This window comes from Gracilinanus agilis, chromosome 2 (assembly GCF_016433145.1).
Source record: "Gracilinanus agilis isolate LMUSP501 chromosome 2, AgileGrace, whole genome shotgun sequence".
In the NCBI taxonomy this organism is placed as follows: domain Eukaryota; kingdom Metazoa; phylum Chordata; class Mammalia; order Didelphimorphia; family Didelphidae; genus Gracilinanus; species Gracilinanus agilis.
Genome location: NC_058131.1, coordinates 425,022,984 through 425,044,091, shown reverse-complemented (window position 1 = coordinate 425,044,091; position 21,108 = coordinate 425,022,984). Strand labels below are relative to the sequence as shown.

General features: G+C 42.5%; 1 protein-coding gene across 1 annotated transcript in view; it reads right to left on the bottom strand.

The window, feature by feature from the left end:
- Positions 1-21,108, bottom strand: part of CEP170B (centrosomal protein 170B) — a 126,979-nt gene that overhangs the window by 11,029 nt on the left and 94,842 nt on the right. Inside the window, exons 11-15 of the mRNA XM_044664651.1 lie at positions 19,897-20,026; positions 15,954-17,747; positions 12,607-12,850; positions 7,463-7,622; positions 3,628-3,771 (exon numbers count right to left, since the gene is read on the bottom strand). Coding sequence (XP_044520586.1) covers positions 3,628-3,771; positions 7,463-7,622; positions 12,607-12,850; positions 15,954-17,747; positions 19,897-20,026 — 2,472 coding nt within the window. The remainder of the gene's footprint in view (positions 1-3,627; positions 3,772-7,462; positions 7,623-12,606; positions 12,851-15,953; positions 17,748-19,896; positions 20,027-21,108) is intronic.

Here is a 21,108-nt window from a genome sequence, read left to right as displayed (position 1 = left end):
TCTCAAAATACCTGCTGGACATCTCAAACTGGAGACATCTTTTTAAAATTTTATTTTTATTTTTATTTTCAAATTCTCTCCCTCCCTCCCCTACCCACTGAGAAGACAAGAAATACTATACCTATTAAATATATGAAGTCATGTAAAACATATTTCCACATTAGCCATGATCAAAAAAAAAAAGGAAAGAAAAAAGAAAGGAAGAAAAAGAAAGAAAAAAAAATGTGCTTCAATCTACATTCTGAGTTCATCAGTTCTCTATCTGGAGATGGATAGCATTTTATATTATGTGTTAAAAGAAAGAAGGGCTTGAACATGATAGTCTAGAAGGCAAAAAGAGTTGGGATTACAATCCAGAATGGCATAACCAATAAAACTTCATGTAATCCTTCAAGGGGAAAAACATATATTTCATGAAATAGAGGATTTTCATGCATTATTGATAAAAAAGACTAGAGCTGATTAGGAAATATAAAATAATGAACAGGCAGTTTTCAGAAGAAGAAATCAAAGCTGTCGATAGTCACCTGAAAAAAATTCTCTGAATCACTACTGGTTAGACATTGTACTGGAAACACTAGTAGTAGCAATTAGAGAAGAAAAAGAAATTGAAGGTATTAAAATAGGCAATGAGGAGCCCAAGCTATCTTTGCAGATGATATGATGGTCTACTTAAAAAATCCTAGAGAATCAACTAAAAAGCTAGTGGAAATAATCAACTGGAAATAATCAACAACTTTAGCAAAGTTGCAGGATATAAAATAAATGCACATAAATCATCAGCATTTCTATATATTTCCAACACACCACAGCAGGAAGAGTTAGAAAGAGAAATTCCATTTAAAATCACCCTAGACAATATAAAATACTTAGGAATCTATCTGCCAAGACAAACACAAGAATTATATGAACACAACTACAAAACCCTTCCCACACAATTAAAACTAGATCTAAATAATTGGAAAAACATTGAGTGTTCATGGGAAGGATGAGCTAACATAATAAAAATGACCATTCTACCCAAATTTATTTACCTATTTAGTGCCATACCTATCAAACTACCAAAAATTTGTTTTGCTGAATTAGAAAAAACTATAACAAAGTTCATTTGGAAGAGCAAAAGACCAAGAATATCAAAGGAAATAATGAAAAAAAAATATGAAGGAAGGTGGCCTAGCAGTACCAGATCTTAAACTGTACTATAAAGCAGTAATCATCAAAAAAATATGGTACTGGCGAAGAGACAGAAGAGAGGATCAGTGGAATAGACTAGGAGTAAGTGACCTCAGCAAGACAGTCTTCGATAAACCCAAAGAACCCAGCTTTGGGACAAAACCCCACTATTTGACAAAAACTGCTGTGAAAATTGGGAAACAATATGGGAGAGATTGGGCCTAGATCAACATCTCATACCCTATGCCAAGATAAACTCAGAATGGGTGAACAACTTGAATATAAAGAAGGAAACTATAGGTAAATTGGGTGAGCACAGAATAGTATACTTGTCAGATCTATGGGAAGGGAAAGATTTTAAAACCAAGCAAGAGTTAGAAAAAAATCACAAAATGTAAAATAAATAATTTTGACTACATTAAACCAAAAAGATTTTGTACAGACAAAACCAATGCTACCAAAATTAGAAGGGAAGCAACAAATTGGGAAAAAATCTTTATAACAAAAAACTCAGACAAAGGTCTAATTACTTAAATATACAAGGAGCTAAATCAATTGTACAAAAAAATCAATCCATCTCCCTATAGATAAATGGGCAAGGGACATGAATAGGCAATTTTCAGATAAAGAAATCAAAACTATCAATAAGCACATGAGAAAGTGTTCTAAATCTCTAATAAGTAGAGAAATGCAAATCAAAACAACTCTGAGGTATCACCTCACACCTAGCAGATTGGCTAAAATGACAACAAGGGAGAGTAATGAATGTGGGAGGGGATGTGGCAAAATTGGGACATTAATGCATTGCTGGTAGAGTTGTGAACTGATCCAACTATTCTGGATGGCAATTTGGAGCTATGCTCAAAGGGCTTTAAAAGACTATCTGCCTTTTGATCCAGCCATAGTATTGCTTGGATTATACCCCAAAGAGATAATAAGGAAAAAGACTTGAATAAAAATATTTATCTTTGTGGTAGCAAAAAATTTGAAAATGAGAGAATGTCCTTCAATTGTGGAATGGCTGAATAAATTGTGGTATCTGTTGGTGATGGAATACTACTGTGCTCAAAGAAATAAAGAACTGGAGGAATTCCATGTGAACTGGAATGACCTCCAGGAACTGAAGCAGAGTGAAAGGAGCAGAGCCAGAAGAACACTGTACACAGAAACTGATAACACTGTGGCACAATCAAACATAATGGACTTCTCTACTAGCAACAATGCAAGGATCCAGAGCAAGGCTGAGGGACTTATGAGAAAGAAAACTAGCCACATTCAGAGGAAGAACTGTGGGAAGAGAAACACAGAAGAAAAACAACTGCTTGAACACATGGGCTACTGGGGATATTATTGGGGATGTGGACACTAAACAATAACTCTAGTCCAACTATCAATAATATGGAATTAGGTCTTGATCAATGATACATGTAAAACTCAGTGGAATTGTGTGCTGGCTAAGGGGGTTAGGGAGATTTGGGGGAGAGGGAAAGAACATGAAATACGCAACTATGAGAAAATATTTTTAAAAAAATTTTAAAAATCATTAAAAAATAAATTACTACTGGTTAGAGAAATGCAAATTAAAATAACTCTAAGGTACCACCTCACACCTATGGCTGACAGGACAGAAAATACAAATGACAAATTCTGGAAAGGATGTGGAAAAATTTGGACACTAATTCACTGTTGGAGTTACGAACTATTCCAACTGTTCTGGAGAACAATTTGGAATTATGCTCAAAGGGCTAGAAAAATTGTCTAAATCCCTTGACCTAGCAATACCATTTCTGGGAATGCATCCCAAAGAAATGAAAGAAAAGGGAAAAGGATCTATTTGTACAAAAATATTTATAGCAGCTCTTTTTTGTGGTGGGAAAGAATTGGAAATTGGATGCCTATCATTTGGGGAATGGCTAAACAAGTTGTATATGATTGTGATGTGATACTCATGCTATAAGAAATGATGGGCAGGATGATTTCAGAAAAACCTGGGAAGACATATAAATTAGTGCAAAGACAAGTGAGCAGAATAAGGAGAACATTGTGCACAGTAACAGCAATATGGTAAGAATAATCGACTATGAAATTAGCTAACTCTAATCAAGATAATGATCTCAAATAAATTCCAAAGGACTCATGATGAAAAATGCTCTCCACCTCCAGAGAGAGGACTTTGACTGCAGATTGAAAGATAATTTTTAAACTTTCTCTATTTCTCTTTTTCTTTATTGCCTGTATTCTCTTTTGCAACATGGCTAATATGGAAATGTGTTTTACACGACATCATATGTATAATCAATATAAAATTGCTTTCCCAAGGAGGGGGAAGGGGTAAAAAAAAAAAAGGAGAGAGAGAATTTGAAACTCAAAATGTTAAAAAAAAATGAATGTTAATCTTTTTTCATGTAATTGGGAAATATTAATGAAATAAATTTTTAAAAGAAGGAAACATGCCTCTTCTCGGTTTCTGGGCCGTGTTCTCCAAGCATAATTGTCATCCCGATTGTCGTTCATGTTCTGGTCGAAGTCCTTCAGACCCACAGCACCAGGTGGAACCTTTTGGAAGTTGAGGCTGGCTTCTGGGATGTGCTGTACCAGCTGCAATGAGACAGGGCAAAAGGAAAGACAACTATGTGAGTTGAAAAGAATAACTGGAAGCCAAAGATCTGATAGCCTGTCCTAACAACACTGAGCTTCCAGCCTACAATTCCACAGTTCTCTCTAAATCAACAGGCATTTCCAATCTGTCTCCGACACTTGTAGGGCTCTTTGTGTTTTCCAAAATAACTTTCCAGAGTTCCGGGTTAAGATGGCCGCAGAGTAAGAAGCAGCTCTTAACCTCTCCTGACCAAAATAACTTTCCAGACATTGCCTCACTCATCCCCAACACCCTGTGAGGTCTGTGAGTTAGGCAGAGCTGCTATTACTATTCCCACTTGGCAGATGAATAAAGAAATACAGAGAGGTTCAATGACATAAGGAATTGTGGAAAGATAACTGGAATGGGGTGCAGGCCTGGGTTCAAATCCTGGTCCTTTTACTTATATGACCCTAGGAGCATCACTTCTCTTTCTCAAAGTCTGTCTCTTCATCTATAAAATGATGAGTCTAGATGAGATGGTTTTTAAGGTACCCCGCAAACTTTCAAACCTATTACCTATTGCAATATTTTGCATAAATATATGTTGGGGAAGCAAGAAAAATAGCTAATGTTATCTTAGATTGTATTAAGAAGAAAGAAATGTGTTAAAAATAAGGGATATGAAAGTCCTGCTATGCTCTAATCTAGTCGGACTCTTTTCATGGATCTGTCTAGTTCTGGCACTATATTTTAGACAGGACATTGATAAGCTAGAATGTGTTCAGAGAAGGAAGGCCAGACTGGCAAGGGGACTGGTGATCAGTCCCTGCCAAGGTTGCTTGAAGGAACTGGCCTGGAAAAGGCTTAGGGGAAGATGATAGTTTTCCTCAACATCAGAATGGCTGCCATGAAGAATATTAATCAGACTTTTTCTACACAGCTTTAGAGGGCAGAATAAGGAATGAGGCAGATTTTAGCCCCTTATAAGGAGAAATTCCCAGCACTTAGCACAGTTCCTGGCACATAGTAGATACTTAATAAATGTTTATTGTTGATTAACAAATAAAATCGTCCAAAAGTAAAATAGGGTTTTTCAGTAGGTAGTGAGATCCCTATCAATGGAAGGATCTCAATGGAAGTTTGAGCTACTTTGTTTGTTTTTTTTTTTTAACCCTTATCTTCTGTCTTAGAATAAATACTATTGGTTCCAGGCAGAAGAATGGAAAGGACTAGGCAAGGAGGATTAAAATGACTTGCCCAGGGTCACACAGCTAGGGAGTGTCCAAGGCCAGATTTGAATCCAGGATCTCACATCTTTGGGCTTGGCTCTCAATCCACTGAGCCACCTAGCTGGCCCTGAACTACTTTGCAATAGGACCAGGGTTCTTTCTGTGTTCCCATAACAGGGTTTAGCTTACCCTAAAAAAATGCAATGGAGCTGTCTCTGGTGCCCAACTGGCCGCTGCTTCCCCTGATGGAGCTCCCTCATTACCTAAATCCCATTCGGATAGTCAGGGCCCCTCCAACATGGTGGATGCCTGAAAACCATGTGAGTCACCATCATTCCCTGCCCTGCTGGCCAGATTGCCTCCAATGGCATTTCTCTTTAGAGACAAGGTGAGAGTGTATCTGTCCATGGAAGCTAAGTGCCATTGTATTCTTATTATACCTTTTGTTAACTATTCAATAACTTACAAGTGCCTCATTTTGTCCCAAAATTGAACCTAAACGAACAAAGCTGATGTTAGACCCTTCCTAACACTCTTGCAGGGGGGTGGTGGAAAGGTCGTTCCTATTCAGGGTGTAGACTAGATGCTCTCTGAGGTTCCCTCTAGCTCTGAGACTTTATATTTCTCTACAAAAATAGAATTCCAGATAAAAAATCCCTAGTTCCATCAAAGGCTATCCAACTGATTTCTGAAGGGAAATGCTCATACACAGAGCTTTGTTCCATCTCCAGCCACAGCCTAATCCAGAGATGCTGTGATGGGCTCTGAGGCTCAGGGAGAAGAAGGAAACTTTGCTACTTCCAAAAAAAGAGGGACAAAGTTTCTATTCAACTGATCCATCAATGAGCATTTATTAATCAGTTACAATATGCTAGGGCACCTAAGTGGGGCAGTTGATAGAGCACTGGGCCTGAAGTCATGAAGACCTGAGTTCCAACCTGGCCTCAGACATTTACTAGCTGTGTGACCCTGAGAAAGTCACAACCCATGTTAAAACCAGTGGAAATGCGCATCGGCTATGGGGGGGGGGGCTGGGGGGTGAAGGGGAAAGTAAGAGCATGAATCATGTAACCATGTTAACTTTTCTAAAAAATAAATATTATTAAATGTTAAAAAAAAGAAAGTCACAATCCTGTTTGCCTCAGTTTCTTCATCTGTAAAATGAGCTGGAGAAGGAAATGGTAAACCACCAGTATCTTTTATCAAGAAAATCCCAAATGGCATTACAAAGAATCTGACACAATTGAAACGATTGAACAACAGGTGCCAGACCCTGGGGTAAGCTTTGATGGCATGCATTTAGGAGGCTCATTCTGGTCCAAAATGAGCATGAAAATCACCTAGGAAACAGTGGAGAATGGAAAAATGAAGACCATTGACCAAGGTCACATAGCTTGTCCTCTGGGACAGCTACCCTCTTCTGGGCAGATCCTACTTCCAGGCTCCAGGCCTTGAGACACCAATCATGGCTCAGTCACAGAAGATGGAATAGTGCACGTGGCATTAGCTGATGTGCCAGTTGGTTTTAATGAGCTGCCTTTCTAAGTTATAAGGGACACTAGATAGCAGGGAAAGGAGATATATATTTGGAAATGGAAATGATATAAAAATAAAAGATAGCAATAAAGAGTTTTTGAAAATAAAAATGCTAATAAAATAAAATAAAAATGCTTATTGAATTATTATCTCTATTTTATGGATAAGTTGATCCATGCTCAGTGAGGTTAGTCCAACACTCTTATTTTATAGATGGAAAAACTGAGACCTAGAGAAGGAAAGAGACTTTTCAAAGTCACACAGAAAGTCAGTGCTAAGGTTTGCCTATACTGACTGGAACATAGGTCTCCTTTAAGAGACATATCCATCGAGCCACACCATCTCCCTATAAATTATTTTAATATTAAATATTAAAATATATTATTTGTATATTTAAGCCCTTACCCTGTCTGTCTTAGAAGCAATACTGTGTATTGGTTCTAAGGCAGAAGAGTGGTATGGGCAAGGCAATGGGGGTTAAGTGATTTGCCCAGGATCACACAGCTAGGAAGTGTTTAAAGCCAAATTCCAGGCCTGGCACTCTATCCATTGTGCCACCTAGCTGCCCCCATTTGTTGTTGTTGTTGTTAACCTTTACCTTCCATCTTAGAATCAATACTGCATATTGGTTCCAAGGCAGAAGAGTGGGAAGAGGTAGGCAAATGGGGTTAAATGACTTACCTGGGGTCATATACCTAGGAAGTGTCTGAGCCTAGATTTGAACCAAGGATCTTCTGTCTCTAGGCCTGGCTCCCAAACTACTGAGCCACTTAGCTACCCCCTCCTCTAATACTTTTTGTTAAACGAGGGGACACAAAAATCTCAAGAGTCTTCAAAGGGACCACAAACTCATGACCTCCCTACCAGAATTTAATGGTGGCAAGGGCAATATTATCTGAGGCTTTGGTAACTAATGGCAGCCACTCCAACTGGAAAAACTCACCTCCTCTCTGGCAGAGATGGTGGAGGCTGGGGTGTTGGGGATGGAGCTGAGTGAGGAGCCATGGCCAGTTCCTGAGGAGCTCTGGGAATCTCCGTCCCCAGCCACATCCTGGATTTCTCTCGCCAGGATGGCGACATCTTTCACCAGAGTCTGGCTTAACCTGCAGCCAAAAGAGATAAGCAAGGCCAGTTCAGATTATCCTCAAGCTTCCAGAAGGCCAAAATGGCCTAATTCAGCTTAAAGAATAGGACAGGCTCAATTAGGAAAGAACCGTGATTAAGGAAAAGCCATTCTGTTTGTCTTCCCATGGGGGATGTGGAGGAGCTAGAGTGAGGGACAGACAGCAGTGGCCTAAACCCTAGTACCAGCTTTATCCATTCCAAGAAAAATAGACAATTTGAGGAGTACTCATTTAATTAAATTTCTTCCCATACCAGCTAGGCCACTCAAGTCTTACTCCACCAACCTGCCATTGGTCCTGAAATATCATAATTTCAGAAGAGTTGGGCCTGGTATTTCTCTTATATTACAATTCAGGAAAAATCTCTAGGAGATATTTTTTTTCTATTCACAACACACCAATTCTGAAGCATGGATCTATTCCTACATGATTACCCTGTTGTAAACAGACATACCTAGATATACTTCATCTTAAAGAAATTATATCATTCTCATTGGATAAGCTGCCCCCATTCCCAAAATTCACTTTTTTCATCTCTGATTGATAAAATTTTCCTCTTCTCTCAAAATTGAGTTCAAATGCTATCTCTTCCATGAAGACTTCCTTTATTTCCTTAGCTATTTCCCTCTTTCCATTGTCTAGATCTTTTTTGTCTTATCAGATCTTGTTTGATATTTATTTGTATTAAGGGAATGGGAAGAAAAGAAGGAAGGAAACAAGCAATAATTAAGTACCTAGTATGTGTTAGACAGTATGCTAAATGTCTTACAAAAATTACCACACTTAATCCTCACAACAACCCTGAAAAATAGGTGCTATAATTATCCCCATTTTATAGACGAAACAAACAGTGGCTAACTGACTTGTCCAGGATCACAGAGCTAGCAAATTTCTGGGGCGGGATTTAAACTCAAGTCTTCATGACTCAAGGGTCCAAACTCAATCTTCTATATCACCTCACTGCCAGAAGAACATAGTTTGTGTCACTGGTAGTAGGGGCCAAGCTACATGGAAATATCCACAGGCTTTTAGCCTTCTTTTGACCAAGAGCAAGTATTTATGACCACAGATCAGGGCTTAATCTGGGGATGGGACCAAGAATCAATCTGTGATTCAATCATATAGGGACCAAACCTATAACTTGGAGTCTATGAAACAATTCCCAAGAAACAATAAAGGGGACAGTTTTGGAGAATCAAGGGGAGACTTCTATGACTTGATGCAAAGTGAAATGAGCAGAACAAGGACAATTTCTACAACAACATTGTGCAGACAAAAATTTTGAAAGGCTTATCTTTGATCAGTGCAATGATCCAATCACGATTCCAGATGATGAAACGTGTTGCCCACCTCTTGACACAATGGTGATGGATTCAGGGTAGAGACTGAGACATATATTTTTTGGAAATGGCTAATGCAGTAATTTGTTTTGCTTAAATACTAAGTGGGGGTGGGGGTGAAAGGGGGAGGAAAATAGACTCTTGTTAATTAAAAAAGGAATTAAATTAATATCAAGAAGAGTTCACCAAGCTCTGGGTTAGTTTTAGGGCTGTCATAGGGGAGAAAGGAAGCAAGTCAGGAAGACCAAGGGAGGTCAAGTCTCACCTCTGACACAGACTTAGTTGAGTCTTTGTGGGATCCAGCCAGACTCAGTGGCTAAAGACTACAGAGAAGCTGCCAAAATATATCAGTGGAGAGAGCAGGAAGTTCCCTCCACTAATAAAATCTATCTTCCTCTTCAAAATAGGGAAAGCTGTCTTTCCTTACATGAAACAGAAACTCTAATGTCTCAATGTTAGGTGGTCCTTGAAGGCTAGGTCACTGGAGTAACTATGTCGCTGACTGGTCCTGTCATGCTAGAAAACACAGAGTTGGCCACAGGGGGATGCAGTTCCCCCACCACAACTCTGTTTTTTCTTTTCCTTAAAACCCTTTCCTTCTATCTTAGATCAATACTAAATATATATATATGTAAGGCAGAAGAGTGGTAAGGGCTAGGCAAAGGGAGTTAAGTGACTTGCCCAGAGTCATATAGCTAGGAAGTGTCTGAGGCTAAATTTGAACCCCGGATCTCACAACTCAAGGTCTGGCTCTCAATCCACTGAGCCACCTAGCTACCCCACTTCTACAAATCTTGAAGCTCATCTCCTAAGCAACAGAGGGAGCTGATCTGCTTTGGTGAAAAGAAACTCCCATGTTGAAGACTGAAGATTCTTGCTGTAGTGAAAAGCACATTCTCAGTAGGATTTGGAATCAGGAAGACTCAAATTCAAATCTTATTTTAGACATTTACTACCTTTGTGACCAAAAGTGACTTGGCATTTATGAGGTTCAGTTTCCTCATCTATAAAATGAGGATGGATTCTATGACTCCTGAGGTCCTTTCCAGTCATTTAACAAGTATTTATTAAGGAGCCTACTATGTGCCAGGCATTGTGTTATGCATGAGAAAGGTAAGAGACAGTTTCTGCTTCCAAGGAGTTCACAAGCTAATGAGAGACAACATGCAAACAACTATGTATAAACAAGCTATAGGCAAGATATATTGGAGATAATCAACAAAGGGAAAGCACTAACATTAAGAGGGAGTGGGGAATGCAGCTAGGTGGCTCAGTATATTGAGAGCCAGGTTTGGAGACAGGAGGTCCAGGGTTCAAATTTGGCTTCACATTTCCTAGTTGTGTGACCCTGGGCAAAGCACTTAATCCCAATTGCCCAGCCCTTACTGTTTTCTGCCTTGGAGCCAATACTTAGTTATTGACCCTTAGACAGAAGGTAAGGCTTTTGTTTGTTTGTTTGGTTTTGTTTTTTAAAGAGTAATTGGGAAAGAGTTCTTGTAGAATGTGGTATTTTAGCTAAAGCTTGAAGAAGCCAGAGGCAGAGAGAAGGGGAGAGAGCACTCCAAGCAAAAAGGATTCTTAATGAAAATTCAGAGTTCTTCCAGAAACATCAAGGAGGCCAATGCCAGTGGATTATAGAGTATTATAGGATAGATCGAGGAGGAGAATATAAATGTAAGAAGACTGGAAAAGCAGGAGGGAGCTAGGTTCTGAAGAGCTTTGAAAGTCAGAGGGTTTTATATTTGATTCCAAAGGCAGTACACAGCCATTAGATTTCATCAAGTAGAGAATTAACATCTGTATTTTAAGAAGGTCAATCTGACAGCTAAGTGGAGGAAAGAAGAGAGATTTGAGCAAGGGAGACACATTAGCAAGCTACTGCAATAGTTGAGGCATGAGGTAGTGAGCACCTGTACTAGGTGGCAGCAGTGTCAGAGGAGAGAAAGGTATATATGAGAGATGCTGGAAAGGTAGAATTGACAGGACTTTGCAACTAACTGAAAAAGGAAAGGAAGGGAACAAACTTATTAAGCACTTACTATGTACCAGGCACTATGCTTAACACTTTACAAATATCTCATTTCATCCTCACCACAACTGTGAGAAGTAGGTGCTATTATTATTCCCATTTTATAGTTAAAGAAACTGAAGTGGCCAAAGGTTTAGTGGCTTGCCTATGGTTACATAGCAATTAAATGTCCAAGGCAGGATTTGAACTCAGGTCTTTTGACTCCAGACCTAGCACTCTCTTCACTACTCCCTAAATGATTACAGATGGGTGGTTAGGAATGAGGAATCAAGGATGACACTTAGGCTGTAAGCCTGGGTGATTGAGAAGATGGTGGTACCCTCAACTGCAATAGGAAAACTAGGAAGACCAGAGAAGTTTTTAGGAAAAGATGAGGTTTTGGATGTACTAAGTTTAATATGTCTTTTGGACACCTAGTTTGAGATATGTGATAGGCAGTTGGAGACTCAAGATGGGAGACTGAGAGAGGTTAGGGCTAGATAAGCTCTAGAATCATCTTCCAGCTCTCAGTCTATATTTTTATGATCCTAGAAGTTTTTAAGTTCTAAAGACAAAGGATAACAAAGGCTTTTCCAAGCTCACATTTGGGCTTTGGGGTTTTTTGTGGGGGAGGAGGGTCCAGGAGGTTGTTTCCAGTGCCAAGAGCAATCTACCTTCCAAATCTTGCCTAATGCCACTTTTGATCATATATTCAAACACTGGCCAGATTGGATAACTGGCTTTCTCCTTCTGCTCCAACATATCCTACCATTTCCTATTTCTGGACCACTCTCCCCACCATCTCCACTGATTGTTATTGATAAAACTGGTAATCACATCAATAGCATTTTAAGTTCTACAAAGTACTTTTCTCTCAAGAGCCCCAGGAGATGAGTAGTGCATGAATTATTTTCTTTTTTTTTTAAACAGAGGAGGAAACTGAGGTTCATAGTGGTAAAGTGGCTAGTAAGCATGAGTGCCAAAACCTGAATTCAGGTCTCCTGACTCTAAATTAAGAGCTTTTTCACCACACAAGTTACATCCTGACTTTCCTCCAAAGCCCAGCTACCTTCTCAATGTAGCCTTCCCTTATGTCTAGGTGCATCTAAGGAAAAGCTAAGGAAAGCTTTCTAGGATCCACTGGCACATGTTAATCAACTAGGTGGATATTGCCCATGCAGAAAATGGAGAAATGAGGGGAAATGAGCACATCAACTTTTGATACAAATTAGGTAAACCCTTCAACTTTTTCCCTTCTACACAGGTTTCCCACCAATTCAGGTATATAAGCACAGGTTGGAAAACCATAGAGTCATGTAGGTTTTAGGGTTGGAAGGGACCTGAGAGTTCATTTAGTCCAGCCACTGTGTTTATATAGGAGGACACTGATCCAGATAGGTTAGCTGACTTGTCTAGGGCAACATAGCAAATAAGTGTTAGTGATGGGATTTCAACTCAATTATCAGGATTTTTTTAGGACAACTTTCTCTGCTTTGGTCTAGGTTGAACTAGATATCCTCTAATTTGGTCTAGGTTGAACTAGATATCCTCTAAAGTTTTTTTCCAGTTCTGAGGTTCTGGGATTCTAGAGGTTTCCCACAGTTCTCATACTCACCTGGCAATCTCAGCAATTTCTGCCGTCTGCACGATGAAGTTGTAGTGGTCAGGCTCCTCATCCTCGTCATCCTCATCCGTGTCCCGCCCACTATAAGGTCTGGGCCGGCTCTGACCAGTGGCCCGCAGGGTCTGAGTGGCTGTTGAGGCATGGGAGCGTTTGTGTTTGGGAGAACTGTGGGTGGAGCCGTATTCCTCCTCCGAGGTGGATGTGCAATCTGAACCCTGCTGCCTCCGCCGGGAGTCTTAGACAAATGAATTGGTTTCAGACACAAGGAGAACAAAAACAGAAAGGAATTCAGAGCCCAGGCAGCCAAGGCCAAACCAAATTGGAATAAACCAAACAGTGCAAAATGAAGTAGGGGAGGGGAGAAGAGGGAACCACTTAGAACCTCTTAGGGTGCTAAAGAGAAGGAAAGGATTTGGGTGTCATGAGCTTCCTGGACCAAGCAGACATGGTGATGGGCTTAGATTTAGAAGACTTGTCTTCAAGATCCAGTTGATTAACTACCACATGGCCTTCTGCAGTTTCTTCAGTTTCTCCAAAAATAAAATGAGGAGATTGAACTAGATGAAATTGAAAGTCTTTTTCAACTGAAACATTCTACAATTTGTCCACACTAATTAGCTGAATTACCTAGAATGGAAGCAGAGCTGGACTGTAGAAGGTCTGTGAGATGGACACATGTGAACTCAGTCACATTAGCCCTTCTTTACAGAAACCCCTACAACACAATAGTTATCACTGGAACTCCTCAGACATCCCCAGAGTCACTGTCATCAGCAAGGGCAGCTTCTTGTCTGCAAAAGGGCTCCTCTCTTCCCAGGGAAGCTCCATGGACACCCAAACCAGGACCAGAAAATTTAGAAACACAATCCAAAGCCACCCCATGTCACCCAGAGAGGGAGGGAAAGTTGGTCCTCCTGGGAGAGATGGAAGAAAGTTGGGTTCCCCAAAGAGCGGCAAGTGACATTCTGCCCCATGCTTCATGCAGGCCGGTGTGCGCTGCTCTTGGTCCTCCTGCTGGATGGCCAACCCATCCAAGCTGCTGCCCTGGTCTACTACCATCCAACTGAGGGAACTCAATCTATCTGGGACAAAGCAGGTATATTATTCCTGAAAGTTGTCCAAGAAGGAAGGAAAGGAACCAGTCCCAAAATAGAGGGGCTCTGAATGTTGAAGAAGTCCATTGTCCTGTTAGGTAATCATTCCCTATTCATGAGTCTTATGTGTCCCTAGTCTATTCTTCTTCTCTTCAATTAATTGGGTACTTTCTAAGGACAGGGACCCAACTTGCTTCTCCTCCCCCCAGGTCTCTAGCCAATCACAAGGTTAGAGTGATCAATAAAGAGATGCTGAGTTGAATTGTAAAATGAAGGAATTGGACTAGGTAGTACATAAGATTCCAAACTTCAGTGTTAAGATTCTGAGGTTCTATGAACTGTCTCTTTATGAAAGTTTTTCTATCCAGCAGCAGGGGCAGCAGCAGGAGTGGCTATGCTCACCCAGAAGCCCAGGAGGGGGAAGGCAGTGAAACTTTGTAGCCCCTCTTCTCTTTGGTCTCTCCTTCCTCCATGAAAACCAGGCTGTCTCACCTACTGCCCCCTTTTCCCCAGGGGAGCTGCCCCTCATGCAACTCCTGGGGAACTGGTTTCCTACTCAAACAATAAATTGTCACAGAAAGTAATGACAAGCTTGGCCTAGCCAGTGTACAAGTTTCTGCATTTTGGTAGCCTCTCTCCTTGGCTGGGCAGAAACTCCTGCCTGGGATCCAGTAAAACTACCTCACTCCAGGGTACTACCCCAAGCAAGGCCATCTTCTTCAGAGAGGCATAGAGAAAAGGGAGGGGAAAATCTCAAGCCAATTCAGTACAGATACAACCGGAGAAGATGGTTAGTAGAAGTGAACTGTTAGGAGGAAGGAGAGTCTGGTTAGCAAGGAGCTGTTAACAGCTGGCAGGGAAAGGGAAAAAGATAAAAAACAAAAATCCTTGCTTGGAGCCCTTAGGGCCTTGTAAACCAAAAACCAATTCATTTGGAATAAGATTGAAGCTGGAGTTTAAAAGATGACCTGGGGCTGAGCCCCAGCTGGTAAGAAGAGAAAAGAACATGTTCTGGGCCAGTCTTGGAAACCCTAGAGATGGCCTCTACATGTCATCAGCAGTCACCAAATTCATTAACAATTTAAAAATAAAGGCAAGGGGCATCCGCCTTGGAAGACCCTAGATTTTTCCTCTGGGTACAGGGACAAATGAAGACAGTCCCATGGAGGTTAAAATATTTATCATCTTCAAAAGAGAATCACAATATAATTGCAATGTGGCAAACACATGGCTGAACACAACAAAATACATTGTTTTCACAAATCACATTGCAGAAATGATGCAGGAGAACAGATATAGGGCCAAGCCCCTGGACCATCTTTTATGTCCCTCCCTAGATCACTTCTGATACTGTTCCCTCTCTTCCCCCTCCTCCTTCCTTTCTTAGTAGTGATACCACCTCTCCTGTTCCTCCTTTCTCTCCATCTAAGAAGTCCCTCTGATCTTTAGGACACCCTCAGGGAAGAAATCACTTCTTATTTCCCAACAAAGTCTTAGGAGGAAATCAGCCCTGAGTCAAGGGTTATAGATGCCACAGTGGGACCAAATAAACCAAGATGGGGCTCACACAAGTGAGAGATGTTGCTCATTATGGAAGAAACAGAATAAGGCAACTCTCTCCAGACAAATACTGACCCCCCCACGCCCAAAATACTCCATTATTTTCTGGATCCCACCATAAAAGCTGCAATAGGTACACATGTATTGCTATCATTTTTGCATATGTGTAGATGTAAAATATAAATATAACCTGTTTCTCCCACTTTCATCACACTAAGAGCTGCGACAGAGCCAGACTTTCTCCTTGACACTACAGTTCTCTAAGGATATGGCTGCATCTCACCCTCCTCTCTGCCAGTATCAAGCACCCAGTGAGCACAGTCCATGGCAGTGACTGAGATTCCCTCTAAGACAGGAGTTATTTACCATTTTTGTGTCATAGGCCCCTTTGACAGCCTGGCAAAACCCATGAACCCCCTTTTAGAATGTTTTTCAATGCACTAAAGAAAAGATGTTGGATTACAAAGGTAGCCAATTATATTTGAACACAATTATTAAAATATTTTAAATTAAGTTCACAGGTCCCCTTCCCCAGGGTAAGAACTCTGGATTTAGGGAAAGACCTTAGGGCTCCCAAATGCATCAAAACCCATATTTTCTCATGCCCACCATCTTGATTTGGTATCTGCAGAATGAGCCGCTGTTGACCCACTAAACCCTGGGCCCTTTCAGAGCCAGACTTACTAGAAGAGGAAGAATATCGGACACTGCCTGAGCGAGCCCTGCTGAAAGGCTGTTTTGTGGCAGCCACAGCTGCTGCTGTTTTCCTGGCTGCTGCTCGAGCTTCTGACATGGTCGGTTTTCGGCTTGAGTAGTAAGACTCAACGCTCCTTCCGGAGAAGCCTGTCCGGGCCGGGCCTGACTCCAAATCGCTGGGCACTGTAAATGAACCGGCCCTTTTTCGGGGCATGGCAAGGATGTCCAGGCGGGACAGCTTCTTGCCTTCTGTGGCCTGCTTGGTTGTGGCCTCTGGGTTTGACGTTGTGGCCCTTTCACTCTCGGTGCCCTCGTTGTCTGAGGTATCCCCGAGCCTTGCCCGTCTAAGCTTGGAGGCCCGAGTGGGCCGTGGGGTGGACAGGCTATTAGACCTCGTGAGAATCTGCTGTACCTTCTGCACGTTGGCAGAGACGCGGCTGTGTTCTTCCTTGGCGGCCGAAGGAGAAGGAGGAGGCGCTGAGGGCTTCCTCCGGGCTGTGGGCCTGGCCATAGTTGGCTGATGGTCAGGTTCCGAGGTGGCCGTGTCTGGACTGGGTACGTAGGGGTGACCAGAGCTGCGCTCATCATCTGTAAAGTCCAGAGATCCACGGGTCCCGTTGTTACGTTTAACCTGGAAGCGCCGAGTCCCTTCCTGGGCTGGCCCGGGGCGACGCTGCTTCTCTGAGAGCCGCTCCCGGGCACTGGGCACGAGACCCCCATTGACAGAATCCTGGACCGAAGGAGCAGAAGACGGTCGCTCTTTCTGCGTCCCGTTGCCCACCACTGCCTTGCCCTTTGGGGTCTGGCTGGACCCGTTCTTCCCACTGAGAAGGCTGACAGTGCTGGATGTGTCCACGTCAGAGTCCCCCGATAAGGAATCCTCTGGCTGGGTGGGGGTGTTCCTGGCATCCTCTCCAGGGGACTTGGCAAGGATCTTGGCTTCCAAAGCTGCAAGAGCCGTCTCTGTCTCCTTCAGGATTAAGTGTGTATCCTGAGTGTGGTAGTCCATGCGGGTGGCCCGGGCAGCCTCTAAGTCCTTCAGGAGGGGATGGCTGGATATGTGGGGGAGCCTGTTGGGGGCAATGCCACTACTTGCCCGCTCTTTGGTAAAGCTCTCTTGACGGACGAAGGATAGGGCCTCCTTTGCCACCACTAAGCCATCCTGCTCTGGGGGCTGGTTGGTATGTAGGGAAATAGTCATCTTCCCTGTCATGCTGATATAGGTACCATTCTCCTCTTTTTCTCTGGACCTCAGGGAAGGGGAGCTGCTGACTGGACGCAATGGGGATGACTCCTGAGACACAGGCTTCTTGTGGGCTCGGGGTGGTGGGGGACTTGGGGAGAGTTTGGAGGGAAAGCTGGGCTCTTTGCTCTCATCTCCAATATAGAAGGACGTAGGGGCTGGCTCCGCTGTTGTCTTGGGTTTGGTAGGCTGGAGCTCTGTCCCTGGTGAAGGCTGGCCCCGAGGCCACTCTGATCCCTGGGTACTTTCATTCTTTGTCTCCCCAGGCCCAAGACCATCATCTGACTGGCTCCCATCGCTGAGACTATCTGGGTCCAGATCTTCTTGGATGAACAAGTGGTCTATTGGGTTCTCGTAGGATCCTGAGGCTGGTGGCTTGGCTACATTTCTCTTGGTGACTTCTGGGTAGGATTCTGACCCTATTAATCCAGGTAGTACAGAACTCTCTACTTTGTCACTTGGGGGTAGCTGGGGGAGAAGTCTCCGTGTTCGAGAAGGCAGAGTGGGGTCCAACTCCCCAACTTTGTGGTTGGTGACATCTGTGAAAGCAGAAGTTACAGAGTCATTAAAGGAAAATATGTTCCATTCAGATCTTGACATCCTAAACCTAACCTGCCAAAAGCACAGTTACATTATGACAGTGTTGCACAATTTTATCATACTCCCTCCAAAATGTCAACTTTCCCTCCCTCAAAAGGGTATGTGGAATCCAGAGTTCTTTATCACTTACCCAGCATATCTGCAAGGTTGGACTAGGACTGTGAGCTATTCCCAATCCCATGTTCATTCCCGCTGAAAAAAAATGGCTTAAGTAGGATAGACAAAGCCCCAGAAAAGCCTTCTCCTATGCATAAGGATCAATCAATAGTCCCTCTAGAAAAGTTCCGTTCCCAAATTAGGGACCAGCTTGCAGCCCCCAATGAAGATCTTTCTGGTCCTGCACTGCCTACAAAATAAAGTCCAAGCTCCTGTCTCCTGGCACTCAAGGCTTCTCAGAATCCAGCCTTACTTTCACCTCTCTTAAACTTTCCTTCTCCTCTCCCAAATATGCCCCTTTTTCCTTCCCCCTACTTCCCAGGGAAGCTAACCTCATCAACCTCTCCTTTTGCCACCCTGTCTTTTAAACTTCATCTGTCTTTCAAGCTCAAAATCCACCTCCTCCAGGAAGTCCTCTCTGACTATTCCAGCCTATACTACCTCCCTGAGAAACTAAGCCACATACTTTAGCCAAAGGTCACTCATAGCCCTACTCTATTCTTCGTCTTACTTCTCATTTCTCCAGACTAGGAGCCTCTAGGGCAGAATGTCAATGTCTCTCTCAGGCTTAGAGCTCCCAGAAGGCAGAGAGCCTGAATCTTCTTATCTATGGGCAAGCTAAGATTATCTTAGGCTAAGACGGCCTGAATGACAAGACCATTCTATGCTCTATTAAATCTGCTTTCTTTTACTTCCTTAAGGTCTTTTTTAAAAACCCCACTCATGTTTCAGGGGGTCAAAGGGAGATGAAGGTAGCCTCTACACCAAAGCCAGAATCCAAGGAAGTTGGAGGATCTGGGCATGGGAGAGACAGAGAGCTAGCCCCTTTGTGGGGGGGGGGGGGGGGGCTGGCAAGAAAAAAAATGTGAGGATGTCCAAGGGTAAAAAGGAAAAGAAATGCCAAGCAGGATTGAGCTCAAACCAGTCCCCTTCCCAGGATGAAGGTCCTCCCACAATGCCTCATTTAAAGCATTATTGGTTGCTGTCATTACAGTTATCTACTTTGATATTCAGGACTTTATGGGCTACCTAAGGTGGCATAAGAACACAAAGATCATACTATGTGCTACAGGGAAATCAAGCAAATTGCTAATGAGAAGCTGAATCTTCTCTGTCCCAACTCCATTTTGCATGGAACTTCTTTGGGGCTTGTGCCTAGGGAGGTGTAGGGAGAGGAGAATCATGAGTTAAAGCAGCAGAACTTCTGAGGTCTATGAATCAGAGGAAAATGCTAGAGGTAGATAAGGAGACTAGAGAGCATTCTGTAACCCTCTTCTCATATTAGAACATAAGCTCCTAGGGACAGTTAGGTGACTTAGTGGGTTAAGAAGCAAACCTAGAGACAGGAGGTCCAAGGTTCAAATCTGGTCTCAGATACTTCCTAGCTGTGTGACCCATAATGCCTAGCCCTTACCACTTTTCCACCTTAGAATGAATACATGGAATTGATTATAAGATGGAAGGTAAGGGTTTAAGAAAATAATATAAGCTCCTTGAGGGCAGCACCTAATTTAACTTTATCTTTGGACCCTCAACATCTAATACGATGCCTTGCACATAGTAGGAACTCAGTAAGTGCATGTCGAATTGGATATCTGGTTCTCCAGATGGAAAAATGCAACCTTCAGGCCTAAGCTCTACATAGTCCCAGCACTAGGTCAAAGAGCTGAGGTAGCATGATGCTGGGGAAAGAATTAGGATTAAGAGTCAGAGGTTCTAGGTTCAAATTCCAACAAGGTAATTTTCTAACAATATGGCTGGGGCTGTCTTTCAATTTTTTTAGCTTCAGTTATTCATCTGTTAAATGGCCATAATAATTCAACTCTTGCCTCACAAGGTTTTGTGAGAAAAGAGCTTTGCAAATCTTAAAATGTTAGATCAATGTGAGTTATCAATGTTATCATCTTACTCTCTGGTCAAAAAGGAACTTACCAGTTTCAGAGTCAGGTGGAGCTGACTCAGAGAGCAAAGTTCCTGGTCCTGGATCCAGGTAGCTATCAGCCAGACTGGCCCAACGGGATGCCCATTTCTGACTCCCTGGAGAACCTGACACTGGCAGGACCTACAAAGAGAAATTCCCATTTGTGAGCCATTGGTGTGACTGTGGAGGAAGACAACTGGAGAGAAAGGGAAAGAGACTTGACAGCTCATTGTATCCAATCACTGGGCCAAAGGGACATTTGAAACCCATTCACCCATATGTCTCCAAAATAGTGATCTCTTGGCTCCTTATGTTTTTGCCTCCCTCTAAAATCCCCATCTGGGACCATTTCCCACCCACTGTTTTCTCTGATGAACTCAGACCCTGACTCAGAAAGAACAATGGATCTGGAGTCAGAGGATTTATTACCTATATGACTATGAACAAGACCTTTTATCTCTAGGAACTTCAGTTTCCTCACCTGTAAAAAGGATCTCAAAACCACAGGATTTAGAACTGGAAGGGGCCTTTGTGCCTCTCAGCTCAGCTCCTTCATTATGTAGCTCACAGAATCACAAACACAAAGCAAGAAGGAACATTATAGGACAGCTAGTTCACCTTCCCTTGCCCCATTTTACACATGGGGAATCTGAGGCTTGGAGAGGGAGAGGGATTAGTGCTGGGATACACTGGTACTAAGTAGCAATGCTAAAAGATAACAACTGGTGAACTCCCTGATACATCACGAGGTTTATTTGAAGAAAGGGATTTGTAAACCTAAATGCTATGGAATCACCCTTATCATTATTAATATCAACAGTATTATTGAGCAACACTAAAGCCTACAGGACAGAGAATTGACCTTGGAGCCAGGACGATCTGAGTTCAAGCCCTGCCTCTGACACATATTGCCTGTGAGACTTTGGACAACTGAGAAACTGGCTTACCTTGGATGGGATGGGAGGAGAAAAGTATATTTGGGAAGAGAGAAGAAAAATGGTGGAGAGGTGGAAGTAGGGTTCAATTGTGGAGGGCCTTAAAAGTCAAGCTAAAGAGTTTGGACTTTATTCTATAAGTAATAAGAAACTGGAATATTTCAGGGCTTGCCACAATTTTTAAAGATTCTGAGCTGCAGAGAAGGTGCCAATCTGCATCGGTAAAGGGCCTTTTGTCATTTGGAAGCTCCCTATATGCCAGTATGCACAGGGAAAGGGAATTTCCTC